Raw genomic sequence first — 26384 nt, forward strand, 5'->3', positions numbered from 1 at the left:
TCATTTTTCAATTGACACATTGAGGACGGCACTAACTCTATTAATATTTTCACATATCTGATATATCTACTTACACATAACTTATATAGTATTATGTGCTTTTATGAGTTATTTTCTGTGCTTATACTATAAGCAGATAGACGATCAATGTACGTAACGTGCGTTAAATGAGCTTTCTTCCCGCGTAGTAATGGAAAATATGGTCTCGGGGTTTTCCCCACAAAGGCAGGAACTTTTCCCGTGAGATTTCAGAGATAAAACTTAGACTGTTTGGAGAAATGGGATTTATATTTTATATGGTCAGTTGTTAATCATAATTTGTTAGAGGAATTAAAAAAAATCTGTTAACTGATTTAAATAAATATAACTGATGAAAATATGTTGATAATAGTTGATACATACGCTTTAGGGAAAAAAGTACTTATAAGTAATAACAAGTAATAATAAGCTAAATTGACTTCAATTTAGAGTTGCAATTAATTTTACGCCTAACCTATCTCATTAAGTACTATTTGACCCACTTATCATGAAACAATCAGTCACGATATACCTATTCAGAAGCAAAAATTTAATTACGCCCAATATTAAACGAGCAAACCGAAAACTATTTCTTCATTCACAATGTTACATTAACTTGTAGCGCAATTTGGCTTTTCCGCTCCGAATACCAACCAAAAAGGAAATTGAACCCCTCAATCAGGATCACTAGTGAAGTAATATTCGTCCTAAGAAATTCGTTGGAAAAATACAATTATACCTATTTATTTTGTCGTAACACACCATCCATGCTATTTTTAACTCAAGATTAGGTTGTCTCAGTAAATATCGCATTTTGGAATCATCCATTTTACTGTTGAATTTCTAAAGATCTATCTTAATAAGTTATTATTATTGTTTTGAGATTACTTATCATAACAATCAGGGTAGGGATATAGTTTCTTGTTTTGTTAGTGTGGAAGGCAATAGGCAGGTACCTACGAATATAAATATAGAAACAAGGCGGAGGCGGCTTGGGTTCATGGGTATATTAATCTGTTTGAAAGTTTAATGTGTATAGGATTAGCCATTTATTGAAATGAAGATAAAGAGACATATTCCACCTACGTAACATGATACGCCTTTCAAAACAAAATTTAAGTAATTGCATATAGGTATGTAATGCAATACAACGCGTATTTAAAAATCATGCAAAAGAATGCGGTTGATGGATTATGATTTATTTAAATTTGACAAGTATAAACAGACCGTGTAGACCATAATAAGAATGCTTCAAAGTTAATCTCTAGGGTAGACAACAAAGAAGTTGTACTTTTTCCTATTACGTAAGGATAAAGTAATCTACACCCACGCAGCCGTTATTATGTAGATTAACAACAACTTTTAGCGTAAAACCATAATATTTTTGGATTAGATTCATTATAATGTACTATATTTTAAAATGGAAATATGAAATGTAAAGATCCTTCCACGGGCGAAGACTGGTTTTATTTACGGAAGGAGTTTATTAAAGTAAAACGACCAAATTACGAGTACATACAAAAGTCTCGAGTTTATAAGAAACATACAAAATAAAGATATTTTCTTTCAATTAGATTATGATATGTCCATAGTACCTTCTAAAACAATCAAATGTCGTAGGGACTATACAAAATAAATATTATTTCAAACCTCTAATGAGAAATCTGTTTATTTCTTTTTAAATAAAGCTACCATATATCAAAAAAGCTAACACTAATGTACTGTATATTTAAATAATATTAAATGACAAATAATCTCATAATTTTCCGCGCCAGGTTAAGCACGTTTTGCTGCTAATAAAATTACATAACATCCCTAATGCTTACGAAATGAGCGACCCTTGTCAAAAACAATCGTTGATTGAAGGACAAGCTCCATCATTTTAGAGGACATTGGGTAATTGGCTTTCTACGTGTCGAGATTTAATACATTAATAACTATTGGTGTATAGGGAATATCCAATCTAGTGTCAAGTTTCCCATCGTGTGCTCTGGATTAGCTTTATTCAGCTAATAGTAAAAGCATAGTTGAAATTTCTGCTGATGCTTATTATATCTGTTTATGAGATGTGTACTTTCATATATAGTTCTGAAAATTAGGTATGTAATGAAAACAGTTTACGTTTCCTCTTGTTGGGAAACTTAAATTCATTCATGTCTGTATGAACAGAGCAAAACTCAGGAATTAATTTAGATATATTAGATACCTACCTACTCGTCCTTTTTTTTGTAAAAAGTATTTTACATATATGTTAATTATAATTTGGTTATTATATAAATATGGATAAGATTCATTTAAGAAAGTACCAAACAAAACCTTCCTACCTTTAGTTGGGTACAATAAACACTTCAGGAATGAAAAAGTTAAGAGTTGTATTACTTTTTTATAACTATGGACGAACGCGATCGTAGTGTAATCTTGATAAAATTAAACATTGCCATGTGAAGAGTTACTAGTGATCATTGCAATTTCCAAAGCTAGTTTAATCAAATGGGGAAACCTTTGAATATCGTCTGCCGCCTTGCATACGTAGCGTTACTATAGCAATCTGTAAGATGCATCCTTGGTACTAAAATAGAACCCACTTTAGCGCAGTCAGCACAACATTACCGGGACAACGGTTCGGGGGGGGATGGGAATGAACTAGGTCACCGGAACACATCGGAAACTGGTGCAAATGTGCTTATAGATACTACGTTACAATTGAATCAACGCGTGGAATATAAAATTAAAAAGAAAAAAAAAAGTTTGTGAGAAACATCGGTTTTTAAAAAAATCGGTTAAAATTCCATTGAATTTGTCATTGCAGTGATTTTAAGTAACCATCTTTTACTTGAGAAATTACGAATATAGGAACTTAGTCACAGAAATTAACCGAAAAATTACATGTTTAAATGGAAAATGGTAAACATAATTTATCTGAAAGTCGTTTGTACATATTACATTTTTACTAGCAGTCCGCCCCGGCTTCGTCCATGGTACATTATATAGCCTTCCTCGATATATGGGCTATCTAACACTGAAATAATTTTTCAAATCAGACCAGCAGTTCCTGAGATAAGCGCGTTCAAACAAACAAACAAATTCTTTAACTTTCTGATATTGGTATATATAACTTAATACAAAATTTTTAAAAGTGTTGCTATCTCAAGTGTTTCTACATGGACTAAATTAAGTATCTATATTTTATTATACTAACTTCATTTTTTATTATTTGATTGCAATAGCCTACAAAAGCTAGAAATGCTTTAGGTCTTGTTCGTTCTCTTCAGCGTAATGTTTTTTCTTATAAGTTATAAAACAAGGATTATTTATCGGCATTTATTATCAAAACTAAATCCGAGGTACATATTTGTAGTAAATACAATTAGTTTTACTAAGATCATAATTTGGCTTAAAGTTTGAAAGTTCAAAATGTTTTTTACGTTTAGGTAAGATCTTTATAACAGCTTTTGTTTTCCTGTATGTTTAACTATGTTTAAAAAACAACTACCTCGTTTATGTTTAAACTAACTAAGCTTACATAGTTTTTGTTTAAAAATCGTATCGTTTGATTTAAACCTGCAGTTAATATTTTACTACATGTATTGCTAAGTTAGTTTTTAATTTAAGTGATACGATAACTCATTTATATATTTAGTTTTGATTCTTTTGATGATTTTTTTTTTTACTTAAAATTTGGTACCGTGTTGTCCATTACAATTTGGTGTAGTTCTAACGATATGAGGCGATTTATTTTGCGAGGTCGTCATTTTCACTTATGTCCGAGATGTTATGGTTACGTTAGGTACCTACGTCTACAATACCTAAGAATATAATATATGGTACCTACCTCAGTAAAATATCGGAGTGAATTGAAAATTGACATTGAAATGTATTAATGGCGGTATAAGGCTGAGTAGTGGTATTTCAATAATTTGTAACGCTGTGGAATGACGGTCATTATTTAAACATCTTTAATAGTTACGTAAATATACAATAATGTTGTACTTTCATGTTATTATACCTTTTATGCGGTTCTCATGACCAAATGAAAGGAATTTACATAAATTTGTTCTTACCGAAAGCGTAGTAAGCTGATAATTACAGTTAATCAGTGTAATTGTTTGAGCATTTAAAATACGTAGCTATGTTTTTTAAACATTTGATTATTTAGTTAAAAATTTCCGTATGAACATAATTTAAGTTCAAATCCTTTAATGCCATAGGATAATGGCTTTGAATAAAACGCGCAAGTTCCTCTGTGACAGAGGGATTTAGTCAAACATACCTCGCGGTACTCTGTTACTCGTAAAGTCAAGATTAACCAGCTCATGCCATGTTATATATAGTTAAAAATGGTTAATTCTATATTTTGTGTTAGTATTTTGTTTGTAGTTATAGAACATTTTAAATAATCATATTAGAGCAGCCTATTTAAAGAGGTTGGTGGTAGATTCTTTAATATTCTTTCTTTAATAATGTCTTAATGTAGGTACTTGAATATAATATTATGTAGGTACTTTGTTTAGAACAACATTTCGTTAATCTTAAGATATTATGCTTTGCTTATATATAAGGAAGTAGAAATAGGTATTGTGGATTAATATACTATTATCGTTTTATATTTTAAAATCCTTCAATGAGGCAGATAATTTCTAAACGAAACAAAGTGACATCTGTGTGTTAAAGACCGGAATCAAATGATTCCAAGCAGAATTTCAAGTCCTTCCGTTATATTCTGATCTTATAAATCTAAAATGAAACCCTGTTTCAGGTAAAATGCTGTCGTGGTATAAGCTGTTTTTGACCATCAGTCTGGTGACTTCCTGCGTACTGTCTGCGCCAGTTGCTGACAACTCAGGTAAGCTTATCTTACCATTGTTTTTAAAACTCCGTTATCCCACTCGAAGAAACACGATTCTAGTTCGTGGACAGCTGTTAAGGAGAACATGTAAAATATGCTTTTATATATAACGAAGAAAAAACCAATTTTATATAAAACTAGCTGCGCCCCGCGGTTTCATCCGCGTAAGTCCTTATCCCATTGGAGTATCGGAATGAAAAGTTGCCTACATGTTATTCCAGTCGTGCAGCTATCTACGTACCAAATTTCATTGCAATCGGTTCAGTAGTTTTTGCGTGAAAGAGAAACAAACACACACACATCCTTGCAAACTTTCGCATTTATAATATTAGTAGGATATAACGAATAAAAAACCATTAAAATCCCTTCACCCATTCTTGAACTATATTAGTAGTATAACTAGTAAGATGTTCTTTGATATAATATAGATTAGCTGTTGACCCCGGCTTCGCCCGTGGTATATGTATAGCCTATATCACTCAGTGAAGTTGCAACTTTCCAATGGTGAAAGAATTTTGAAAATCGGTCCAGTCGTTTTTGGTTTCAACCATTACAAACAAGCAAACAAAAATACAAATTCTTCTTCTTTATAATATTAGTAAAGATATAGATAGACCATATTATAATACATGAATAATCGAACTTTACAATTAAAGAAGACTTAATATTTTAATCTCAGAAAGAAAATTTAATTACGCCTAAGAAAACTCCATTCGATTCTGCGGTAAAAATTAATTGTGCTATCTCCAGTAGCTTCATAATCATTTTGCTCTACGAGTATTCAAATTATAATATAATTTTGTTAATTAATTCACTATGGGGATATTATTGCGTGTTGCGTAGACTGTTCGCATATTATAATATAATCTCTAATTACATACCGGATTTCGCAATCCAACGCCCACTCGCCCTCAAAGTTACGCGGTATGTGGATATTATATATTTGGTTCGTGTCATTAGACAAAAATCGTATCGTATCTTATCGTATGACACTAATATAATATTATTAATGTGAAAGTAAGTTAGATTGGATGTTTGTCCGTCAATCACGCTGAAGCTACTGTACGGATTTTGGTGAAATTTTTATTTATACAGGGTATGAGCTAACTTGGGTGACTAGGATACTTTTTATCATGATAAAATGCTCCCTTGGCATAATATAGTATAAAGCAAAGCTTCCCGCGTCCGTCCGTATGTATGTACTTAGATCATTAAAACTACTGAAAATTTTAATGGGGTTTTTCTTAATTAAATCGGGTAATGTTATCGGGCAACTCAGCTTGTGGTTCGCATGATGGTGAGCGATCACCATCACCATCACGGAAGGGTGGGGAAAAGGATACGGGCCTGCGGCCTTCCAATTCCACCGTATGGAACACAGTAACGTTTACATGCATCTATTGCCAAACTTCTGGGGGGTGTGATTTTATTATCTATATATTATCTAGACTAAACTTAAAAAGATTATTTACTTGTATTGGCTTTTGGGCTAAGTAACGATAAATCTGTGACCACTAAACGGACGAACGCACAGATTTGAATTATTCCGAATTAATGAATTCTTTTTTTCATTATTTTATCGCAAAAAATAAGTGAATACACAATAAAATAATGAATAAAGCAGGAAATTACAGTATAATATGTCAATACAACAACTTCTCAAAAACTGTACATTAATATGACAAGTCCTATAGAATATGCCGTGTTTGCTTCTCGTATACAATAAAAATATGACCAAGTTAAACTGACGATTAAATATTCTTATTGAACTTTTTCATGTATGTCATTGAAACCGATCCATCATTACACGATTTTATAGAAGATATTATTAATGCCGAGCAATATTTTATTATCTGCAACTGAACTGCAAGAGCTTTCATCGCATTTAATGGAAAGTACTTAACGCATATATAAAACTCACCAAACACTACATTATGTTGTGTATAATTTTAAATCAATATAACCTAAAGTGGTTTTTAGGTACTTTTGTTCAGTTGAAGCCACTTTAACTTCAGATAAATGAAGAGGTAAAAGTGTTAATATTTAATAAGTTTACTTTTTGATTAGCCGCAAAGTAGGTTTAAAATAAAGCACAATATAAGCGGTTATAGAAATAAAGCTTCATATCAATAAAATATGGAGAAGATATATGATATTAGAATTCTAATAAAAATAACACAATGTAAATTCAAACGCACTTAAATTATTATGGCAATAAAATAAATGAAAATTGCGTGTCCCTTTCAGTCATTTTCCATTTATTAAAAATGTCAACCGTACACAGAAAGATGAGTCGGATGAAAGTACGTAATTCAGAGTCGGCGTAATGGCTTAATTCCCTTAATCTCAAATTTAGAGGCAAATATTCATGATCTCCCTGCCTGTGGGTGGTCCTCGTGCGGCAATTTTATTTTACGGTCTGCAGGCGCTTATATCTGTACAAGAGTTGTGGTCCTGTCCTTCAAAGGGCTTTGTTTAACCATGTTAAAGGGTTGGTATATACGTTATGTAGGCAGTAGTCTACTCAGTGTTTGAGACATTATCATAAAAGAAAATCGGGATGTTTTCGAGCTCACTATTGTATTGAGGATGAGATTGGTTGTGTATAGCTTAGTGTTATATGTTGAGTAGAATGTTCATTTACTATATATTGCACGTATATTTTAAGATATGTTAAATCATTGCCAATAAAAACTTTTTTTTAAGTTAGTGGAATTAATACACAATTTAAGTATAGCAGTGGTTTTAAAGAGACCGAGCTTAGCTTAGCTTTTATCGGAAGCTTACGAAGTCAGAACTCAGAACGACAAGGCGAATAAAACGTATAATAAAATTGGAAGACGAAGTGTGGAACGACAATGAAAGAAAATCTACGTGAGTGTAACAATGCGAAACGTTATCGCATAAGTACAGAAATTGGGTTTCATTTACATCCAAACATTCGCTACGCTATTTACTCCCAAACCAATCATAGCTAAAACGACATACATCGCTGACACTGATACGACAAACAAAATACGTTCTTAAACATATCGTGTTTCGAAAATACAATATACATGTATACAACTTATACATATTCCGACACAATCAACACAATATTCCTAAAGTAATGTGGAAGTCAATATAAATGAACTGATATATGCTCTATATATGCGGCGTTTTAAGGTGTTAAAAAGTAAGTGGCACTTTATGACTGCTATTGCTAATAATAAATCTCCTAGTCCTAAACCTAAACCTTTATAAATTCACTACAAATATGCTGATATTAAAGCGTATGAGCGGTGAAGTTTGTTAAAATCAGTGAATTGTTTTTATAAGCCAACAAATATAATCATAAAGGCCTCTTACTTAATATAAATAGTTTTACAGCTGTCTGCGTAAACTATTCGGTTTTATTCCACGGTTAATTTGTTTATGGTTTCACACACAGCTCCAATGAATCTCAAAAGACCGAAAGGAGCATTTTACATAATACGGACACCGAAGTAAATGTACTCGTACAAACACAACTTGAATGCTACACCTTTAGGTTCATTTCTTTTGCAAACTTTGCAAAACTCATCAGAAGATTTACTTCTAGCTTGATAGTTTCCTTGCATTCTATTTGTATAAAAAAACTGAACCACTTTCAAATTTCCAGAACTAAATTATATTTAGTTGGCACAAATAAAAGGTAAGATAGAAAGAAAGAAAATACATTTATTTAATAATGAACTTTAAGGTTTTATTTACTAATGAAAACGAAAATAATTTGATACAAAAAAAAAAACTAAATTAACCTGGTATAAAAAGATGATCCACTCAGTGTATGAGAGTCTAAGCCCATTGAAGGAACTTAGACCCTCCACTGATTTTCAGTGGACACCACATTGACTCTCTGACAGTTGCAGCGTATATGTGAAAAAGGCATCAATCACCTTTAAAATAATAAAAGAATCAACAAACACACCCTGTGAAAAAGTGTGGGTTATCAAAGAAAAAAAAAACGATTTGAAAAGGGAGGACCCTTTTTTGAAGTCGGTTGAAAAGTATAACACATCTATAGACTTTATAGTAGGTATTTAGAACTCGCCTGAACACACAAATCCATTCTGTCCCGTACTTTATCCGAGATCAAAGGTTTACCGGCTGGCTGCTTTGTCACATTTCAATGAACATTCATGTTACGTTACAGATTGCGTAGGCTTTATAACGTGATGGGCTTTCAAAGGCATCTTTGTCTTGTGCTGCTATACGAGTCATTTTTATTGAAGTCTCAGACAATATCAACATGTCAACTTAAAGAAGTATTTGCCCTTTATTGGTGGAAGCTATAATATCAATTATAATAGGTTGTTGCGCTAATATAATATAAGCTGCGCCCCACGGTTTCGCCCGCGTAATTCAGCATACCGTAGGAATATCGGTATAAAAAGCGGGCCTATGTGTTATTCCAGTTGTCAAGCTATCTGCGTACCAAATTTCAATGCAATGGGTTCAGTAGTTTTTGCGTGAAAGAGAAACACACATACACATACATATGCATATGCATCCTCACAAACTTTCGCATTTATAATATTAGTAGGATAGGATAGAATGTTTTAAAGCATCAATCTTATGTCTTTAATACAGGTTACTCTGTAACCTAGCTTATATATCGGTCTAGAACCACTTAATTGTTATATGTATACCTATTTATACTGCTATCTAAATGTAATTAGCTATGATTAGGTAAAGTGTTTGATTAAATGAACGAATTAAAATTTGAATTTGAATCAATAAGCTGGTTTAATAACTAACTTTGATTAATCAATGAATCGAAACATTATCAGCCTCGCTACGGTTTGGCAAAAGACGTGGGTTCGTATCCCGCCTCGTGATCAGTTTTTTTTTTATTCTTTCAAAATTTCTCATTATCAGCCTGTTTGTTTCCTTCCGGGTTCCCATGAATTTAGGCGAAATCTAAAATTGGTGAAGTAAGTGTACATATGTCACTTACCGTTGTCTATATGCCATACGCTGCTCGCATCGCCACATTTTCAGTTCTAAAGTATCCAGTGTGCAGATAAGATGAAAATTTGAATTCATTGTTTTCAAAGTTCTTGCTGAAAAACATAAAACTTACTTTTTATGCCATAGAAATTAGTTTGGAAAATTCTTAAAACGTGACGTAAATGTGTGCTTCATTTGATCTTAGGAATTCGTTCAAATATGCCTTTTGTTAGAAAAAAATATGTACAAAAGCAATGCCATAATCAAAGTGAAATTGGCGGTTGTACAAAAAAAGTAATTTATGGAAAAAGTTTCTTATAGAAGGCAATGAAAAAATAGCGTATTATCACTCGGCCGCAAAATTACTTTTCCTCGGGAGTCGTATATTGAATCTGTCGGTGAGATCGGGGTTCAAAATAGCACTTTTGCCATATAATTCAACTTATCTGCAAATTATTTTAAAAATTGCGATGGTGAGTGATTTTATCTCATTTTATATCTGGATAATGGTTATTCCTTTCGAAAGGCCAAACTCAAAAGTGTTTTAATTAAAATTCTACTTTTATATGCATGCTATATGCCACTATAAATTACCTCGATTTATGTGTGAACAAAGACTGTATTTTACATACTTTATGTGCGCAATAAAACTGTAAAATCTATATAATTTTAAACTCTCGCTATTTCTTAACAGCATATAACATTATCGTACTTATATTTCCTGACAAGAGTTAGAAATATGTAAAGAGGGGATACCACGACGTCATCTTTCTTTACTGTTTCAGGGGGATTACCGTGGCGTCTTAAAGTAGTACTAATTCCAGTGTGAGCTAGTGATGGCGTTAGACGACTTATAGCGCTGTGTTTTCCTCACACTTGAATTGAATACTCCTTTAAACGTCACGGTAATCCCCTTTAGAACTAATGAAATACGCATTCCATTATTAATAACTCTTTTAAGTTACTGTTTTTAGGCACACTAGGTTGCATTTATTGTCTAATTTAAAGTTACTGACTTGGTGGTGCTGGTATGGAGCCTGATTGTTATTTCAGTTATGATAACCTCAAAATAAACATCGCTCTATTAAATTAAGAGAGAATTTCTAGAAATTCTCTTACTTATCCTTTATTGATTCCGAAATATATAATAGAACAAAAATAATATTCGTAATTCGTGTTATGACCGAAATAAATGGGATTGTCTTCTCTTGTTTTTATATGATTCAGAGCATTGATATAATGTCTATCAATGTTCAGAATAATATTGCATTAATATTTTGAGAACGTGTTTTTTAATATTCTTACATGAAAGAAATACAATCCAATCACTCATACTATATTAGTACATTAATTTAGAAGGGGAAATATTTCGATATTCAACTTTCAACCACTACCGCTTATTGGTTTTAAGTTTTCCAATATGAATGCTTTAGTTTTAGGTTTTTCAATTTGACTAGTTCGTTTCAGAATAAAAAATCGTACCTTGATGATGTCAGCACAGTTAAAAGAAAAAAGAAGAAACTTTAAAAAATGAAAAAGAAAAAATACAGATGGCGTGCCTGTACAAAGAACCTACCTTAAATAATACATTTAGAACAGAAAAATAAATTTGTTTTTAAGCAAAAGTTGAAGTAGGTGCTTCAAATTAGATGTTTTTCTTGTTTTGAGAACCAACTTCGACATGACTTTATTTTTTCCTTTATTAAGGCGGTCTTTTATTGAAAATAATTTATTTGTTAGTCAAATACAGTTTAGAATATAAAGACAGCATCAGGTTCTTGTATACAGAAAACCAATAAAGTCCTATTTAAATCATTATAACATGTAGATTTGACAGATTAATTACAACACTGGTATTGTTTACTTGTAGGCAATCAGCCTGTAACAAGCCCATTCGCTAGCACAGTTTGCTAGTTATCTCTCACAACAAATAAATATCCACTGGATTAGATACAATCGAACAATTTCTAAACGATGATTATAATTACGAGTATTATTGTTTGTTGCGAGTCTGGATTTGAAGACGATGTTGACAACAGATATTGTTAATGAGCATCTTGAGCAAACAGAATGCGAATTATATTATTTATTAGAGGCACAATAATATTAAACTGATTTATACCTACTTTGTTATACGTCTTTACGGTTTGTTCATATGGAATAAACGATTAATGTTGTTATGCTTAGGTTAACATACAAATATGTAAGCTAATTTTTAATTGCGTTAATTTAATAGAAAATGTTAATGATGATATTGATATTATAAATAACTTGCTGATCCAAAAGCTGAGCCGACATATGTTGCTCTGAATTCGTTGGAAGTAATCAAAAGCATGAAGATGTTTCTTTTTGAATTTATTTAAAACTTTGTTATAGTCATAACAATGAAAAATGAATTTAATTTTACATTAAAAGCAACTTAAAACTATATATCATTGGAGAATATAATTACGATTATGTTTAACGTAAATATTATTCTACAAAATATATATTTCAATAAATTGCAGCGCATATTTTAACGAGATTTATGTCATAATGTAATACATTAGTTGTATGGCCTGGAAACCTTGTGAAGACCTCGAAGACCGTTGTATCAGCTTCGTGGCATTCATTTACTTGATAAATTAAACATTTTATATCACTTTTATTCTGAATTTGAGATTTACATCCAATAAAATATTAACATATTTCAAATACTTTCAAACTTCCTCATAATTTGGTAGCCACAACACGACGTGAAAATTCAGTATTATACTTATTGATTAATTCATAAATTTAATATCTACGCCATAACTCTGTTGAATAATATCTTATTTCATAATTGACTTTCTCTGAAACGATTGCATCTCGTCAGGCTAATAATTCACTTACGTTCAGCTACTTGCATGATTTTTCAGGAATTTCCAATAAACTTGGTATGAATAAAACCAAATTAATTCGGAGAACATATAATATGACGATAGTGCAATTTTGCTATATAAAATAAACTTTTTCATGAACACAATTTTCTTAAAAGCATTTTACAATTTTCTCATCGTGAATTAATGTGAAGTTTCGATTAACATGAATAAAATTTAATAGTATTTTCTCAATAAAGAACAGTACGTCTAGTAAAGCAATGACCTATTTACATACGATCTTGAAAGTAAGTGATTGAAGCCGTCCTGAAAGGAACAGAGGTAGGCTTCTATAGGCATTTGTAGCAATACTTCCGAGGTAGATATTTATTTGTATATTTATACGAATAGTTGCCTCCTTGTTATTTTGGAAATGAGTGTAGCTTTGAGGGGTTGGGTTCAAATACTAAATATGGGCTTTTTTATTAATAATATTATTTTGTGCAGAATCGCAAAGGGGAATTCGAAATTGTGTCGAAGCGTGTGTAGTTGAACAGAATTATCTGTTAAGGCCTTCTCGCAATACGGGTGCCGATGTAACGTGGTTTTTATTTTTTTTTATGTCATAGTCGGCAATGGAGCTGGTGGGTCGCCTGTTGGTAAGCGCTACCACCGCCCATGAACATTTGGAGAGGTATAATGCAGACCTAACGCCTCTTCAAATGGATTGCCGACTGCAAATAAGAAAGGGATTAGGAAAGGATTGAAGAGAGGAAAAAAGGAAAGAACTGGGAAGGGTAAGGAAGAGGATATGGGCCTCCCAATAGTAAATAGCGATTCTATGTAAATGCTTAAAGAATTATTAGGTGATCCTACGATGTCGCGGACGAATTCTAATAAGTGGGCTTGTAGTCGGTAGGAATCCGACATAACCAACGACCTCTTCCCCAGGGGCCTATACAAGATTTCCCCACTATAATAAAAGGCGATCCTATGATTTACACAAAATTTAGCAGTCATCCTGCTATTCCAACTGTCTTTCTCATGAATACAAATAATAAAAGCTAACAAAAAAAAATGTCCAATTGGTTCTCAAGACGCTAACTCTATCGAAAAAGACCAGCTAGGTCTCTTTTGCTGAATGTACTAGATCTAAAGTCGTAAAATCTTATTATTATATGGTAGTAATATTCACTGTATTAGGTCTGCGAATGAAAAGTTCAACAATACATAAAAGATAACGAGTCTTTATTCGTTCGCTGAAAAGAACATAAATGGATAGCGATTCTATTAAAATATTTTTCTTTCACATTATGAAACAAAAGCAGCTCTGTATCTATTTATACTTTTACTATTTTATTTCCAGAGCAGATCATTCACTTTAAATAATTCTCTGTTATATTTTAATTACTTTGTCGCTTCACACTAAACGTTTCAATATAAATAAATGTAAAAACGCACTTTTGTTTCAATTGAATTAACAATCATTTGCGTACTACATACATAAATTAATTTTCCTAATCGTATAATGAGAGCTATATGAATAAACGGAAACATGACAATGAATGTACTTTAATCAGATGGATTTGTCAGTCGTGTCTATGCACACTATAGCGGTAATGATCATTAATGTTATATATGTATGTATGTATAAACACGTCGCATTGAGAATTCATTTTTGTTATTACTAGTGCCGGTATAAATCAACTGTATTAGTTGCTAAAATATGTTTATTGCAGCAATTTATTGGTTAATATTACATATATTTTATGAATCTAAAATTGTTATGCGTTATATGATTAGGCTAAGCGGTAGCAAATATACGTTAGGCGTTTCTATACTCTCTCTCTTACTTTTCGTTTCCCGCACGATCGCAAGACCTGGGAACGCTCAGATTAAGCTGGCGACATTCTACTGAAATATTTTCATGCGAATAGGCTTATATGATAATTACAGTCGAATAATCCATACAGCCGCTTACCGAAGACTACCGAAGATAGCTCAATTGTGCGGGCAAAGGGGGGACGCGGGAGTAAAGAGGCTGAGCTTTATACGCCATGTCGCACGCATGTTTTAATTTTTTTATAACTTACATTATTATAATACGTATAAGATTAAAAGTGTAAAGTTTAAACGTAAAGTTGTACTGTGAGAGAATCTTCATTTCGAGTTTACAAGGATTTGCGTTTTCATAATGATGAATAGTAATGACTATAATATTGAGTTGCGACAATCGCGGCATTATCTAGACGTTTTCTGATTTTACAACGAGATCAGACTGTTGTACTGCTGAATACTTCTCTGTAAACTGTGTTATTATGGTTGCACGGGCACACGTGTTGCATCTGTGTAGCGTTCTGTGCACTATACCGTGTGTCAAGCTAATAAAATCTAGCTATAACTGGATAAAACTGGATTTTGGTGTATGGCAATCATTTTCAAGAAACTGTTTTTTTTGAACAATTATTATGCCATTAGTAGGATATCTATATTCTATATGTCTGAATACATAGATAAACGTTAACAATATGATGTTGATTTTAAATGAATTAAGAGTATCAAACTGAAAGTTTGGAAGATTTATGAGAAACATCAAATTATACGATTTAAAAGCCTTATCCATTATTTAGTTGTTGCAACCTTAGATACAAAATTTATTTCATAATAAAACGGATTGTTGGGCTTATGTCATTCACTGTGTCGTCGTTTATTTTACAAATATGAAAATTTGTTTCATACAAAAACAATCAAGTAACAAAAATGTAGGTCATTGATTTGTCAATCAGACATATTACAGGAACTAAATTTGTAACTTGAATGTTCATTATTTGAACAATTAAGTGTTTAAGTGTTTTTTTGTCCCGCTGTTGAATAAAAAGGTTTATACCCCAAAGCTAAAGGTCGTATTAGCTAATATATATTTTGTTACATAAAAGATAGAAGCAATTTACTCTTAAGCGAAGGTCTACAAAACGTAATATTTGATGTCGTAGCACTGTCTACAATATGAGCTACGCGTCGTAGCGCGTTGGTGTTTCAGCAATGATTTTTATGATTATCATATATATATGTATTATGTATTCATTGAATTATAACGACTAATTTTCGTCCACCATATATGATTATCTTATTAAATCGAATCTATTATTTTTGGGTATTTTTCGTGAACTATTTTTTATGTCAATGAGCTTGTCAATTCGTCTTAACTTTTGCGTTGACTAAAAAAAGTGCAATTTAACTCATCTGATTCAGGAAGATTATCTCGCAAGATGGCCATGTTGCGTCAATTTTTAAATAAAGATATGCATAATTTCCTACATGTATATATTTAGTGGATTCTTTATCTGTATAACTCAGAAAATACATGCAATGTAAGGCGGACTTTATAAATATAAATTATTCGCCGTCTACGGAGCCGATTGATTTTGTCAGCGTGGGCGGTGTTTCGCACTCTCTACTAAATTGATTCCGTCCTTCACCCCGTTTTATTGCGTAGGAGAGTAACTCTGTTAAAGTCTATATCCACACGGATGATGAGAAAATATAAGTTGGAACATATATTAACGACTTGCTCGGGTTGTTTACTGTAAAACAATTTTTTGTTGAACCTGCATTTTACGTCATTGGCTGGTTTTCAAGTATGTACTTGCTAAACATAGATAGGCGTGAAAGAACACTTTTGCGTTGAAACAGATTATTCCATGTTTTGACGATATTCTATATATTTATAAATACATGTTTTGTGGAATATATGGCAGGTACTTATCACTTATATCTTGCAAAGCGGGTGTAAAGATAGTCTGCGATATATTGTCAGATCTATTAGATTAAGACAAGGAAATTTACAATAATAAAGCCTAAGGAGTTAGTGTATAATATGTGTTAGAGTTTATTTTATGCATACAATTACTTCGTCACATGTCATTGATTATAATGAATTGAAACACTAATTTGTAACAAGCGAAATTAAATGTATTGGACAATCGATCATCCATGACATTTCGCGTATTATTTTGCAAATGGCTCGAATGTGGCTGGTGCTTCTTTTTTCAATCTATTTTATAGTTTGTCATGTAAATCCAAATTCAAATATTTATTTATTTCGGAACACATTAAAATAGCTTTCAAAATTGAAAACATAATTGTATGTACAGTGTTCGTCAGTCATATATGCAATTATTACAGAAAGATGTCAATATTCAAGTTCGATAATAAAATTTACACACATAAACTTATAGTGAAATTAAACCACATAGTCACTAAATTACACCACATAGTCACAATTTAATAGAATCATTTGTATCAAAGTTGTCGTAATTTAGGAAAACACTCAAGAATGTATAGATTTGATAATTCTTAAGGCATGGTTTAAGCACATAACATTTTTATTTGTATTATCGCATCCAAAAGAAACCTTTGTTCCATATGCTTAGAGCTTAATTCACACTGACGTGAGAGCGAGTTATATTTTAACAAAAGCATAGGTCAGTTGGATTATTGAATAAGTCTTTTAAATGCTCTTAACTCCAAGGACGGAAGTTATTAACGATGCAAAAAGCAATCTTTTTACCCTTTTTACCCTTACATTACAACGCTTTTAGTTCTATTAAGTATGTTTCGTACTTTCTAGAAAAGTAATACGATGTTTTAATATGAATCCACTCATTACAAAAGTTCTGTAACTTTTCAAAAGGTATCTAGTGGGTAGATTCATTATATTCATTATTCTTCTGTGCTCTCCCAAGCCCAGATTACTTTCTTATGCTCCACCGTATCTACGGTTTGATCTCGAAACCAGGTCCATAAGATCAACGCTCATTCAACAATTTTTTTAAGATCAGAGAGAAGGCTTATGTAGAAAATGATGGCTAATGATGTGCGAAACAATCCACATTATAATAAGGACGAACTTGTCGAACCGCTACATTAATTGCAAATGACGTTGCTTGGTTATTTATTGACTAAAATTAGTTCTCAAATTATTAAACTATATCTGTCCTATTCTACTCAATATACCTGACTTTTTATTCGCGGGTCGGTGATTTTTTCCTTAATTTACGACCCAACTTCTGTTTTATACATTAATTTTATATTCCCTCGGTGGTAACATTGGCATAAATTCGATAAGTGTGCCGAGAGAATCGAATTATTTCAGATTCAAATTGTGTTAAGAACATTCGCTATCGCAAAAACGGGAGATAGAAATTTCTCGAGTTCTATGCGCAGTGTATGCACTTTTGCGAGTAAATCTAATTGTATCGAAGTAATCTCTTTCTATGTTCAATTTGAAGGAATCTGGAAAGGTATTATTTAACCATAAAGATATAATATACTAGCTGCGCCCCGCCGTTTCACCCGCGTAAATCCGTATCCCGTAGGAATATCGGGATAAAAATTTGCCTATATATTATTCCAGTTCATCCAGCTTCAACCAAATTTCATTGCAATCGGTTCAGTAGTTTTTGCGTGGAAGAGCAACAACCTCACTCACATCCTTACAAACTTTCGCATTTATAATATTAGCAGAATGTATCATGTATACATTTTGCATATTATATCTGTTGCATAAGGGTACTTTGTTTTAATACATTAAAATTCCTTATCATCGTATTATGTCCAGAGGCCAAAGTTATGCATAAAGCTGCAATATACGTTTGGATTACTGTAAAAGGATACTGAGGCATCGTGTGTCTTCTAGCCGTGTTAGCTTTGTTAGGGTAACTAGATGCCTTTGAATATATAACAGAGCAAAGCATACGCAATATAATAGCATTACAATTTCTTCCTCAACATTTTGACATATTTTTTACTACCTATAGATGTATATTATACAGACGTATATCATTTGCTATATTATTCCGATAAAGTTCAATCCATATCATAATTTTTCACGTTTTTTTTTTATCAAATACGGAAGCTAGTCAGCTGTCGGACTCTGCAAATTGCTCATTTCTTTAGTTTTTATCTAAATATATTAATGTTTTTATTATTTCTTGTATATTATTAAGGGTAAGACAGTGAATTTCAATCCAACACACTACTACATTTTATAATTAAACTAGAAAAAAATATACAACAAAAACACTTTTTGAGATTAATTTTGGTAAAAGAACCTATTATCCAGTTATTTTTTAATACGTGTTGTAATTTTCAGGTTTTTGTATTTTCTCTTTTTCGTATATAAACATCGCAGTACAACTCGAGGTGTGACTAGTAATAACGAAGTGATGGACATCAATTGCCTAAAACGACATTTTATTTCAACATCAACGGATAATTCTTTCGGATGAAATGAAAAAATAATAATACCGTTCATGGATTTTTAAATGTCTAGCAATTCATCGTCTTAATTTTTCATTAGACTTTCAAGGTTCCGATAAAACCAATTAACAATAGCATAGAAATTATATTTACATAGTAAAGTTCAATGTTACAGAAATTATTAGATTATTAGATCCTTCAAAATGTTTTATTACAAAATGTAGACACATTTATTCACATTTAAATATTCACCTGCAATTATGTAGACTAATTAATGGTCTTGTCTTAGAATACACGTCTCGTACAAAGACGCGTAAATGTGGTATAATTACAGATTACTCAAAACTATCAGACGCAAACAGAGCTGTTTTGTTTTATGAATTTTAATTTTTGCGTAACTTAATCACATTTTTTTATTTATTTTTATACATGTGTATTATGTATCCTTATTGTGCGTAATTTTCATTTTTGTACATGTGTGTGAAGCAAATCATATTATTTATCCGCTACCCTAAAAAGGGGGTTTATTAAAAGGCCTTTAGCTTTCAACTGTTTTTATTCAAAATTGAATCCAAACAGAATCGGATATGCAGACAGACAGACTTTCGTACTTATAGTGCATGGATTTGTATGTTATTCTATACTTTATTCCATTTCCATATTATATAATGGCGCCTCGATCGACTGTTTCGCCGTATTGCTATCGAGTTATCGACTTACCTTCGCCTGTCAATCCCAATATACCCATTTCGTTTTTTCCAAACGTGTCTGTCTAGGCTTAACGAAAGGCAATTTACAAGTATGTGTGCAGCGGGATTTTGTTGGCTGAAAACGTGTTTCCATAATCCCAGCGCCAAAACAGAATTATTTTTAGACATTTTTCGTAGAATTTATTCAGTCTCATTTTATAAGCACGTGTTTTGTAAACTTCCAGTTCAATGATTACACATCGTGTGGCTTCACTTGAATGTTTCGATCCTTTGAAATGTTAATTAGCCTCAGAAGAACTCTCCACAAGTTTCAACATTATTTTCACAAAATTTGTGTTTGATTAATGTTTTATATATTATCAGAATACATAAACAAAACTCATACGATTAATATTCACAGGCTTAGGTGACTTCAAATAAAATTTTATGATTGCAACATGGATTTACTTACTACTTTGATTTTATGTTACAGTTTGTTCACATTATACAGAGCAAAAATTGTTGTATGGTAGTGGCTGATAAATTTAAAGTACTCCTCTACCGATTTAGAAAATTCTTTTATCAATAGATTATGGCCTGAACCCTCATTGGAGGCCTGTGACCCAGCAGTGGGAACATGTATGCGCTGATGGCTGAATTAGGTAACAACAATGTATTACTCCTTAGATCTTACCACTTGCTGGCTCATTTCAGAGATATGAAATGGTTGCTAATAGGACTAGGCAGATAATAGTAGCATGAAGTACTAATTAAATTTAGTTTATGTCCTATTGTATATTCGAAAATGTTATGAGACACCTTGCACAGATAAACACCTATGCATTAATATGATATATATGATGCATTGTTTTTCTTGGTATTAATTTCTTCCCATACTCGAACGTTAAGTACACTATTAATGAAGGATGCCATTATCCGAGTCATTCAGAAACGGTTCACTTTAATGGCTGTCACCACATATGTGTTGCTATAAAATTTATTTACTTATTCTTAATATTATGTTTAAGGCTACTGAATTTTCATATCTTTTATATCAGAATGATTTATTCTTGTCTCCAAATTAGTTATTCTGATCTCTTTGAATACACATGCTAAATAACTAAAACTAATAACTTCCTTGCCTCTCATGCATCAGGTTAGATTATTTAAAGTTATATAAAAAAGGGAGGTTATCAATTCGACAGTCATTTGTTTTTTGGTTTCATCGCCACAGAATTTTGGACTAGATTGAGCGATGTTGACGACGATGAAAGCAGAGCAAACATATAAATGCAAAATTTTGTAATGGAATAAAGGCCCAACAAACAAAAAATTGAAATGCTGTTTCACCAAGACATTACACCAGCTCACACAAGAGCTGCTTCGAGGGCTCTCATTAAATCAATAAACAAAAAAAGATTATATCACCTTGAACACTCACCAACAAGATCTTGTTCCCTGTGACACTATCTGTGTATTTCTTAAGCTTAAAGATTACGATTACCTTTTATATGAAAATTTTGAAAACAATAATCAAGTAATGGCTGCCTTTCAGGGTTTTGAAGGGTTAATATTAATTTATATAGTTTAAGGATACCTCGTAATACCTTCAATAATTATTTAATCGTTAATAATTAATTAAATTAAATATTTTTAATTATCATAGCTTTGTGATCGCCCCTTTTACGTTGAAGAATCGTGTCAATCATTAGAGTTTATTCTGTTTACAAGTGAACAACAAATCATTAAATTTATAAGATCGCTATTAATTAAGTTTAGTATATCCTTATTCCGTGAACGGAGTATCCGCTATTATGAAAGTGGATAAACACATCAAGTTAATTAACTTTGTAATATAATACTGAAGAGGGTATTCTTCAGTATTCCGTTGATTACGGTTTCTCAAAATCAATCACGAATCGTAACAAGTTAATAGTATAAATTATTATAGTAATTAATTATTGTTTACAAAAGTCAAATTATATAATTTTCGTTTTTGTGACATTAATAGCATTGTAGGGTTTTTGAGAAGAAATAAATTTAGTTATGTTACGTGACTATCAGTAAATTTATGTCCGTAATCCATATCATGGTTATACTTCAGTTAATAAATAACTAAAAAATTTTACATTATAACTTTTAACTTTTATCAAACACTTTGATAAATTCTGCATCTCATTTTCTCATACCTACATATATCGCATTTCAATATATATATATTTAAAGAAAATGTGTTTATAATAAGTATATTATGTAGATTGCGTCTGTCGTGATTTTTACGATATTTCCTAGAATCTAGGTAATTTGTCAGTGTAAATATTAGAATTAATTTAACATTGAGAAATAATGACTAAATACGGTATGTGTAACCTCAAAAAATTTATAAATGAATTTTAGTCTAATGCTACAGCAAAAACCTATTTTTGTTTTAATGTTTTGTAGAGATTTCAACTACAGTTGAACACGGTTTTTTAATTAAAATGATTCTTGTTTTAATTAACGAACTGCGAACAAGCTGAAACTCTGATATTATCTTTAATGGTTAAACTGTGCCAGCTCTTGGATTAAGTCTCGTCTATTAAAGATTTAAATAAACCTCAAGTACCATTCACCTCAAAGCGTTAAGTGATTTAACTAACTAACAAATATAAATATTTTTTTACTTAAAAATATTTATATTTGTTAGTAATAAATTAATTATAAAATTACACTCTCTCAGCATTTTCCTACATCACAGGTTGTCTGGTAGAGATCACTTTCATTCACGTTAGTGATAAGACCGCCTTTTGTACAATAATCTTACTACCGTTGTATATATATGTGATCCCCTCGTACTATTTGGCTATTATATAGACATACTACAAGTACTATTATATAAATGCAGTTTGATCCAACTAAAAAGATAGGATAGTTTATATTCTTTCAATTACGATAAATGACTACCCGGGTGGAGCCGGAGCGTGCAGTTATGTAAAAAGTGCTATTATATAAAACGTCTGTAAAATTTGCGGTGGCGTTGACCTTGCACGAGCCTCAGAATACAAAATAAACGAGATTAACATGTTTTGGATTTATGAGTTTCACGACTCAACTGTGCTTCTCTGAATATTTTATACATTTGACACGGAGTTGTATGCAGTGAAATATTTATCGGATTTCAACACCTTCATCACATTTTGACGCAGAAAGATAAATTACGTATATGGCCGCCGCTTCTTTGTTTTGTTTCTTTTCTTCGTTATCTCCCTTTTGAGGAAAAATTTGCTCAAATCCTTACAGTAAGAGTCCAGTTCGTTCCGCCATCGGACTTTGAGCCTACCACATAGTCTTGTAATATTCAACTTTCATTGCATTTTGATTGGTGTTCACTAAATTGATATTTTATATTGATATTCAGTATAATACATACTTATAACTTTGTGTTAACATGAGGTGGACATTTCTTACGTTTTTCCAATATGAAAGGTCATCTTTTATGGCATAATTTTTTTGAATAAAAACGAATAACTTAAACAGAGTAAAATTAATTGCAGATTATAAACCGTCCAAATTCGTCGAATTTAATGAAAAAATAAGCGTTGTAATTAAGGCAGCTATGTGTAATGTTGTAAATTTACGATCGTTCTTCATTAATTACTACCGACCGACCCAATTTCACTCTCGCTAAAGATAGTCACGTATTTGATTGATCCATTAATATTAAATTACATTTACGAATTCCATCCCCTTGTTTAACTATTCTTGCGTGACATAAGGATTATAAATGTGAAAGTATATGTAAGCTCTGGAGTAAAAACCTCAGAAACTCGTGAGATTACTTGTAATAGCTATTGAAACAAAAAATACCGTCCAATAGGATTTATGACTGAAATTGTTCAATCATTAATTTCGTTTAATAGCGGCATATTACATTTAAAATAATTAAAAGTTTTAGTTGTGCTTAGTATTCGAACCCGGGTCACTCGCTAATGCTTAAATTAAAGTCAAGTTTTACATAAAACCTTATCACATTTTATATATTGAAGCGATAACCTAAATATTCTCGGCACTAATGATACGCTGTGACCAACAATATTCCCCGAGAGGTAAACAACCTCGTTTTTGAATGATTGATGAATGTTTAAAGTGTGGGTGTAGATTTATATCTCGACGTGAAAAGGTGGGTTCTATTATGTTATTTTCTATTTACATCTTAAATTTAAAAATAGAATGTTGTCTGTGTTAGGAATCTTTATTTTTATTTGTTGGTTGGTTGCCTTATTTTAGGTTTTTAATTCAATTTTGTTGCCTATTAAATGTCATGTACGTTCTTAAAATAAAGTATTCTAATTTATTGTATCAAAAATATATTATCTTAAACATTGTACACGATGTTGTATTTGCCTCATCTGTCTGACTATGCAAATCTTTTGATGTGGGATCTAGGTTACTGATAAACAAGTGAGATATATTGTTCTACACGCCGCTTTTTCATGTGTTTTAAATAAGAATTCTTTACCATAAGGAACTACGCCATCCCGGTCTAATTCTAGTCTTTTGCCCACTGGTTCTCGTACGCAATAGAAATTTCCATGGGGATATATTTCACCGCTGTAAAAATTAGTCTATGCCTCCAAAGTATCACTAGACCCAAAAATCATGTCATTAAATGGCTCTCTTGCGACGTGAACGAAAGACAATCAAACTTTATAATATTATTAAAAATATAATGAACAGCCAATAATTGTTCCTATGATGTCGGTCTGATAATATATATTATTTAATAACAATTTTTCTTTTGTTACAGATATGAAAGAAGACAAGTCCGTGAGTAACGACTGATTATTATTGTTTGTTTATTAGGATCCAATTTGTTTAAAAGGTCTCTATAGCAACGCGTGTTAATGCAATGTTAAGTTATAATAAACCGAAACCAGTCATTGTTTAATTGAATGATTTTGTATATTTTGTTTAAGGATATTCCCGTCGAGCAATTGGAGAAATTAAAAATTGGTAAGTCATCCATTTGTTGTTTTGAAATATTCATTACTTTTGTACTTTCAAAAATCAAAATTACTACTTTTGGACCCGACGTAAAACAAACAGGGGGGTATAGGTTTGACGTGTGTACCTGTGTATGTCCGTGTGTGGTATCATAGCTAGCTCCCGGAATGATTAAACCGATTTTGAATTTGCTTTTTTTTGGTTGAAAGGTTAATTAGATGAGAGTGATCTTAGCTACGTTTAATGAAAATCGGAAAGATTAAGATAGAAGCCACAGACTGCAGAATGGTCTAGCGTGGCGGCGGTTAAACGATTTTTTGTCAACTGCCTCAATATGGATATCAAACGAGAGCGTCTAAAAATGGGAGTGGGGGTTCTTTATTGTTTAATTTAATTTACATCTAGTTTTTTATTGGTATAATCCTTTTACAGAGTCTTCGTAGTTTTATTAATTCTTTTTACTTGAATTATTGTCGTTTAATTTAATTAACTATTGAACCAATACGATGAATGAAAGAATACTTAAACGTTAACGGGTAGTAATGCCGACTCCCACACGCTCTAACCCATTACTTTTATGATGCTCGTATGTTTAATATGAGATTTAGTGTAGTTTTATTATACTACGGGCATTATAATGTTTAAGATTTCATTGTTATCCTGTCTCTTGATATGCACCGGAATACAACGGATGATGACAATCTTATTTAAAATAGAATAAATATATAAAATTGGACTACTATTATAATTTTAATTGTATAAGACCAATATTAAATACGTTCTAGCTTCTTAGAGTAGATAAGTATTACGATAAGAGTTCTTAAAAATTCCATGTAGGACACTATCTAAGGTGTAATATTTTTAATTGCATTAATATCATTTAATTAAAGTCACAAACATGTAATTTTTGGGTAATCTGAGCCACGACCCGGTTCGTTGGTGTTAGTTTAGCCGATAAAACTTTATCTATCAGCAGTTTTATAGCATAATGATGATAAAAGGGACATAACTATTGATCCATGAAATTCGCTTTTGTGGAGCTTTCAATATTACTTGATAATAAAAAAGTTGCCATTTTCATTAAGCCATGCCATTCAATCGTAAGTAGATACGTTTTTTTACGTTTTTTATAAGTGATACTGAAAATTTTTTGTATTTAATTTTTAGTTTTATAGCTTTGAAATGCTTTATAAATGAGAAATTTTGAAAGAATAGAAAAAATTTGATCACGAGGCAGGATACGAACCTGCGTTTCTTGCCTAACCGTAGCATAGTAGCTTAGTATTTTTTCTATTCTTTCAAAATTTCTCAATTTTTTTGTAGTTAAATATACAGTGTTAAGTATTTTCTCTCAATATAATTCAATTCTGTACATTAAATAAAATGATATCTTTAAAACAATTGAGGCTTTAGTAAGTCTCATATAAGAATAAACATAAAAGTACTAAAAATAATTCAGAAAGCAATTCGTATAACATCACGCAATACAAACAAATCAAAATAACTATTGACGTGATATCATATTGCCAACCGCGACACGAGGAACCGAATATAGTCATAATAAACGTCACATTTCTTCGTAGTTTCCTTGGCCTGATTTCGTCTTAAACGAAAAATATGTTAATGTTTTAGTTAGAATTGTGTAGAAGCCTTTTCAGTTGAATCGTAACGAGTTTAAAATCTGAGTCTTGCGATAAATGCTTATTGTATTCTTTCATATTGTAAGTTAATGCAATTTTAGTTATTAACCAAGAAGGAGAATAAACGGATCGCGTATTA

The 26384-nt window shown here is 31.5% G+C and overlaps 1 protein-coding gene across 2 annotated transcripts in view; it reads left to right on the forward strand.

Annotated features, from left to right (window-relative positions):
• The window catches only part of LOC119840542, a 45878-nt gene that overhangs the window by 2186 nt on the left and 17308 nt on the right, over window positions 1-26384 (forward strand). For both annotated transcript variants that reach the window (XM_038367220.1, XM_038367219.1), the window contains exons 2-4: window positions 4775-4861; window positions 24409-24428; window positions 24578-24614. In XM_038367220.1, the coding sequence (XP_038223148.1) occupies window positions 4775-4861; window positions 24409-24428; window positions 24578-24614 (144 nt within the window). The remainder of the gene's footprint in view (window positions 1-4774; window positions 4862-24408; window positions 24429-24577; window positions 24615-26384) is intronic.

Source organism: Zerene cesonia, chromosome 6 (assembly GCF_012273895.1).
Source record: "Zerene cesonia ecotype Mississippi chromosome 6, Zerene_cesonia_1.1, whole genome shotgun sequence".
Taxonomy (NCBI): Eukaryota; Metazoa; Arthropoda; class Insecta; order Lepidoptera; family Pieridae; genus Zerene; species Zerene cesonia.